The sequence below is a fragment of the Corvus brachyrhynchos genome, unplaced genomic scaffold (assembly GCF_000691975.1).
Source record: "Corvus brachyrhynchos isolate BGI_N302 unplaced genomic scaffold, ASM69197v1 scaffold14, whole genome shotgun sequence".
NCBI lineage: Eukaryota > Metazoa > Chordata > Aves > Passeriformes > Corvidae > Corvus > Corvus brachyrhynchos.
Genome location: NW_008239110.1, coordinates 19,729,707 through 19,735,250, shown reverse-complemented (window position 1 = coordinate 19,735,250; position 5,544 = coordinate 19,729,707). Strand labels below are relative to the sequence as shown.

Genomic DNA, 5,544 nt, shown 5'->3' with positions numbered 1-5,544 from the left:
TTGGCCGCAGCCAGCCCGCACGGGCCAGGCCTACGTGTTGGAGGCTGCCATTGGTCAGGGGGCGTGGGAGCTGCGCGTGCCGTGTGTGTCCCGGGCAGGCGACGGTGCCGACGGGGGAAGGCAGGTGCGGCCCGGCACCTGGGAAACATTGAGAAAATTGGAGCGAGGTGGAAGGTTATGGAGAGTTGGCTTAGCCATATATTGGCTAAACGCTGCCAAAGTACCGATATTCCACAGGAGCATCTACCGGTGCAATGCCGACGACAGAGGACAGAGTTGTAAATTAAAATTCCTTTTAAAAGGAAGTCCAGGTCAGTAGCTCAGAATTTAGTAAATGCTGATGGGACTTTATTCTGTCCCAGCATAGGCCCACGATGAAGCAGCCATCTTAAGGGGAAAGTAGCACCTTCAGATCCTCCCACAGCCCATAACATAATTAGGAAAACCAGAGAATTCACTTCCTACAGTAATGTAGTATTCCTGCCTGCTCTGAAACTCCTTTATGATCAATTTTACCACCAATATTCATTTGCCACCTGTTACTTATATATGTCTATTGTTTAAAGGGAAAGCATATACCATCTTTGCTATTTTGGGGAACCCACTGTCAGTGCTGTGACTTCTGCATTTGTGCTGCCTTCTGGTCCCTGCAAATGGGCTTCACACACCTGGGAATAGTTTGCTGCACTTCCTTTCTTAACCAGGCACACTGGCACAGGTGTGGTACCAGACGGCAGGGTTTTCAGTTCTTGGCTTTTGAAACGTGATACATAACTATGGACAGGTAGGCCCTATCAATAGTATATTGTATAAACGTTGGGGAAAATAAGGTGTCATCCAGCAGATATAATTTCCAGCATTATATTGTTTTTTAAAAGCAGTTCTGATACAAGGACACAGCCTAAAATACCACCATGGGAGATTACACAGATTACATCTTCTGTCAGAGAGCACATCTTGGCTGGGAGCGTTGAACCTGTTCCAGCTCCACACAACACATGTATTTCATCCAATCATTGCTGGTTCAGGTGAAGAAAATGAGGTGAAGGTGGGAATCTGCTTCTCTACTTTGCAGTCAATCCAGGGCAAATTTGATAGTTGCTCAATGCATATACCAGATCCCATCCATAGACTTCCCATCTGATTCTTTTAATCCTGGAGACAGATCCACTGCTTCATTCTGTATTCTCCATCTAGCTTCTCCTAAGCATGATCTGGCAACTGTCCGTGTGAGGCTCCCAGCCTGTCCTAGAATATAAAAGGTCTCCCTATTACACCCAGTGGGCTGAGAGAGAAGGAAAGAAGCCATTGGAGTTCAGAGGAATTCCCAACGGGCAGCAAGTACAGAGAACAGACAGACATTGTAAAAGTACAGCACAGAACTACTTACTTGTTTTAAATGGAAAAGACATTTTCTGTTGTCAGATGCAAGCAAACTGCATTGCTCTCACATAGAGAGGTTGTTGGCAAGAAAATAGCTGGCCCATGTTTAAAAGCATTCCAGGGATACTTACCCCCTTGGGAGACCAGAAACACAAGAGAAACCATTTACATACAAACTGATGCTGCTTACCAGGAGCAGCTTGAATTAGGCCTAAGCTTGTCACAGAGCACCAAGAGCGAGCCTGCATTTCTCTCTTAGGAGTTTGCAGTCTTGCCCAGTCACTTTCTGACTGAGTATACCTATTTGCCATGTTCTTGACAAGAGTATTCAGAGAATTAAAACAAATGTGGGCCTTCCTTAGCAATATCTGGGGTGTCTTGGGTGGATACCAGGCATGTGTGAAGGAAACAGCATTTGGCTTGGCAGGCTTCCAGGAGCTCTAAGACAAGCCAAGTTGTCTCAAAGGGCCCTGGGAAACTAACATGCACCAATAGTGGCAGGATGCACCCATTTACGCAGTAAACAAATGTAAGAGCCCCAAACTCTTTCTGTTCTACAATCCCAGGCCATAAGTCCATTTTTAAAACCTATTAGGAGCACATCCATTGAGATGAAACTAAAAGCAACATAGCCATTCTTTACTAGAATGAAATACAAGCAGAAATTTTTAAAATATTGTTTTCTGGCCATCATCATTCATGTGGAACCTCTCCATTTGCTCTGATACTCAGGATATCTGTATCCTACTCCCCCTCATTTGTCCAAACCAGTATGAGCACCTTGGTCCCTGGATGCCCACTGTCAATTGCAGGCACCTTCATCTTCCACACGTAGAACCATCTATGCAGGACGTGCTTCTCATCTAAATGGTTTCAAATATTTTGGAGGTGTCAATTTCCCTGTAGTTTTTATTTCCTTTCCTTTGCTGCACACTCACCCACATCCCAATCCTCTAGCTGTACTTACATACATTTATATATAAACCCCTCCAAGCTACTATTTCTGTTTCATCCCTTCCCTCCCACCTCATAAGCCCATTGGATTTTTTTAAAATTCTTTGAATTTAGAAAGAATTTGAAAAATTGCTCATCACTGTCTGCTCCCATCTGCTTCTGCATACCACAAGCAGAAAATTCCTTGTGAAATGTTCCTGCTGTACATTTCCGCAGTTATGTCCCAAACCCTACACTAATTGGCTTTTACACCTACACACACTCCTCTCCCTGACTCCATTCTGTTTTTTAACTTAATCACTCTCCTTCATCTCATTTCTTTTCCTATCAGCTCAAGCCAGTTTGGTGTGCACCTTCCTTTTGTATTACCATTTCAGAAGTTCACATTATTTTGAATTCCACATCCATGTTTTCCCAGCTCTGCACTCAAAGATGAGGTGAGAAGGACCCAGTCACATCAGCGACTTTCCCCATTAGGGAGCAGCAGAACTGGGATCCCTTCGTGAAGGAAAGTGAGCCTTCCAGATGACACCTTCCAGATGACACAGCAGGACACCATCCCACAGTGTCCAAGCAAAGCAAGCAGAGCTGGACTGGGGACAGAAATGGTTTTGCCACCAAGCAAAGTGACAAGTCAGACTCCAAGTCAAGCCAGCCACCAAATTTGGGCAACACGGCTGAGCACAGGCCCTCCTACAACACAGCTCAGGCCAAGAGCAAGGTGCCCCAGCCCAGATGGGAGCTCCAGCCAAGAGCAAGGCTTATGAGTGCACTCAGGGCCTGGCCCTCTGCTGTTACATCCTCTCTGCAGTACCTGGGCACAGTGACTGTACTGGTTCAAGAGAATGAACTGGGCACAACTCCAGGAATTCTTACCAGCTGTAAACATTGTTTTGGCATCTCCAAATAACTTTCTTTAAATATTGTTCAATGATGATGGGAGGAAAGCAGAATATAAGCAAATCGAATTCAGAATTAGCTTTATCCTGCCCTAGTAGAACCACTGATCTAGTAAGTGCCTTTGTTCTCAGGGCCCCTACCTTCTATCAGAGAGACAGGCATGCTTTGAGTTTCTTTCCCTTACACTCCTAGTGTTAGCCATATTTAAGGATAATCCATAGATGCTCCTTGTTGTCTCAGCTGATATGTTTGGACTCAACTCTCAGAGTAAGCTTCATCTAGACTTAACGTCCTTTTTGAAAACCTCAGAAATATCAGATAAGGCACATTTCCTCCTTTTATATGTTTATTTAAATCTGCCATTACACTGAAATTATATACTAGCACAGTACACATCTTTCATAGGGATCAAGCACAGAGAATATATTTAAAGGTTTACAAAGCAGCCCTAAATCTATCACAGCTCTCACTTTCGTCATATAACATGCTGCCAACATTTTCTTTAAAAAATGTAGGACAGGGAAGAAAAACTGTGACTGTTCTTTTCCTCTAAGTGAAAATAAGCCTGTATGTCCAACTTACTTCCCTTAATACTTCCCAAATGCTTTTGAACAAGCAATCCTAAGCAAAGAAAGAAACCATCCAAAAGCATAAGGTAAAAAATACACACAGAAATCACAAACTAACCAACAAAAATATTTGCCTAATAAAACTTTCAATAATCCCAAAGTGTTTTCTCTTCAACTTTTAGCTATCTGGTCTGCAGCTGTATTCTGAGGCTGCCTATTGATATTTCTCACAAGTGTTATAAGAAATAGCTGAAAATACCCTTGGAGTTGACAGTGACTTGCAGAACTACTGTTAGCAGCTTAATAAAGGGTGCCAGAAGCATTTGCTACTGTAGAATAACAGTGCTACTGTCACGTGCCACAAAGCTGTTGTAAGGTATGTTTGCAGTATGGTAGACTACTATAGCATCCAGCTTTTGGAATATGTTCAGTGATGGATTCTGCTGAATGTAATTACGGAAAAAAAAGTTAAACTAAGTTCAAATGATGCATTAAGCATATAAAATATCACTAATTTGGTATCACACCTGAGGGATTACAAAACAGCATAGCAGACTTGATGAGGAACTCAAAAATGCTGTATAGAAGAAATCCGACAGATGCCTTTACCAGGAAAACTGCAATAACACAGGCGAAAATTTGTCCAAGCCACTGTTAAATCCATCTGAAAGAACCTCTGAGACCTGGCAGCATCAGCTTTGGGAAAAGATGCACCAGAAAACAAAGTTGAAAAAATCTTTGTGAGAAAGACCCTTACCGGACTGCAGTGACTGGACCGATAGTCTCATCCTCTGAAATGACAACTGACAACATAACTATGTCAGCCTTTAGTTTACAACTAACCGCTGAACTTTTTATTGCATAGTTGTTTAGGTCTCAAGTGAAATACTAGAAAGGAAATACATGTGTGTTCCTGTTTGATTTAACAAAGTATTTGGGACAAAAAAAAATATTCTGTTTATTTCTGTATAGGTAGGAATCTGTCAGAGCAAGGAGAGTATCACTTGGAATTATCCAAGTTTGACCCCAGCCAGCAAGTACCAGGCAGATATTTGGTCACATAAGACCTACAAAACCCCCCATCCCACCCCAGGGGGAATGGGGAGGAGGGCTGGAATAAAACAAAGGTAAAAAACATGGGTTGAGATAATAACTTCTCTCTTAATGACTCTAATATTTAAATCAAAGAAGATAAATAGCCTGTCCCTGGGCAGCAATTGGTCCCTCACGGCCAATGCCCCCCAGTTTATATAGTGACTGTGATATTCTATGGCATGGAATATCCCTTCGGCCAGTTTGGGTCACCTGTCCTGGCCATGCTGCCTCTTGGCTTCTCGTGCACCTGCTCACCGGCAGAGCGAGGACTGAAAAGCCCTCGACTTGGGGTAAGCACCACTCAGCAACAAGTAACACATCAGTGTGTTATCACAGTATTCTCACACTAAATCCCAAACACAGCGCTGTGGCAGCTAATAGGAAGAAAGTTAACCGTGTCCCAGCTGAAATCAGGGCTTACTTAAAAGCAGATGTAGACCAGAGATGCTTGGTCGCCGTGTAAGTCACTCATTTTGAGAAAACAGACGTTGGTGCATGTCATGCAAAGGTGACACACAGACACAACGTTCCGGTAGACGCGGCCCAGCCGAGCAGACAGGTAACACAGCAGCACGATCACTTCTTCCTGTATTTCCTCCTCTCCGGACCCGACCAGCAACCGACGCCGAGCCGATATGCCGGT

At 43.6% G+C, this 5,544-nt stretch overlaps 1 protein-coding gene and 1 long non-coding RNA gene across 2 annotated transcripts in view; one reads left to right on the top strand and one right to left on the bottom strand.

The window, feature by feature from the left end:
• Positions 1-845: 845 nt before the first annotated feature.
• On the bottom strand, positions 846-5,538 carry LOC108448020. Its single transcript, XR_001863794.1, has 2 exons — positions 5,323-5,538; positions 846-1,248 (listed from the first exon to the last, which is right to left on the bottom strand). It is a non-coding gene; the product is annotated as an uncharacterized LOC108448020 (long non-coding RNA).
• NUP43 (nucleoporin 43) overlaps positions 5,537-5,544 on the top strand; it is a 10,466-nt gene continuing 10,458 nt past the window's right edge. Inside the window, exon 1 of the mRNA XM_017739426.1 lies at positions 5,537-5,542. Coding sequence (XP_017594915.1) covers positions 5,537-5,542 — 6 coding nt within the window. The remainder of the gene's footprint in view (positions 5,543-5,544) is intronic.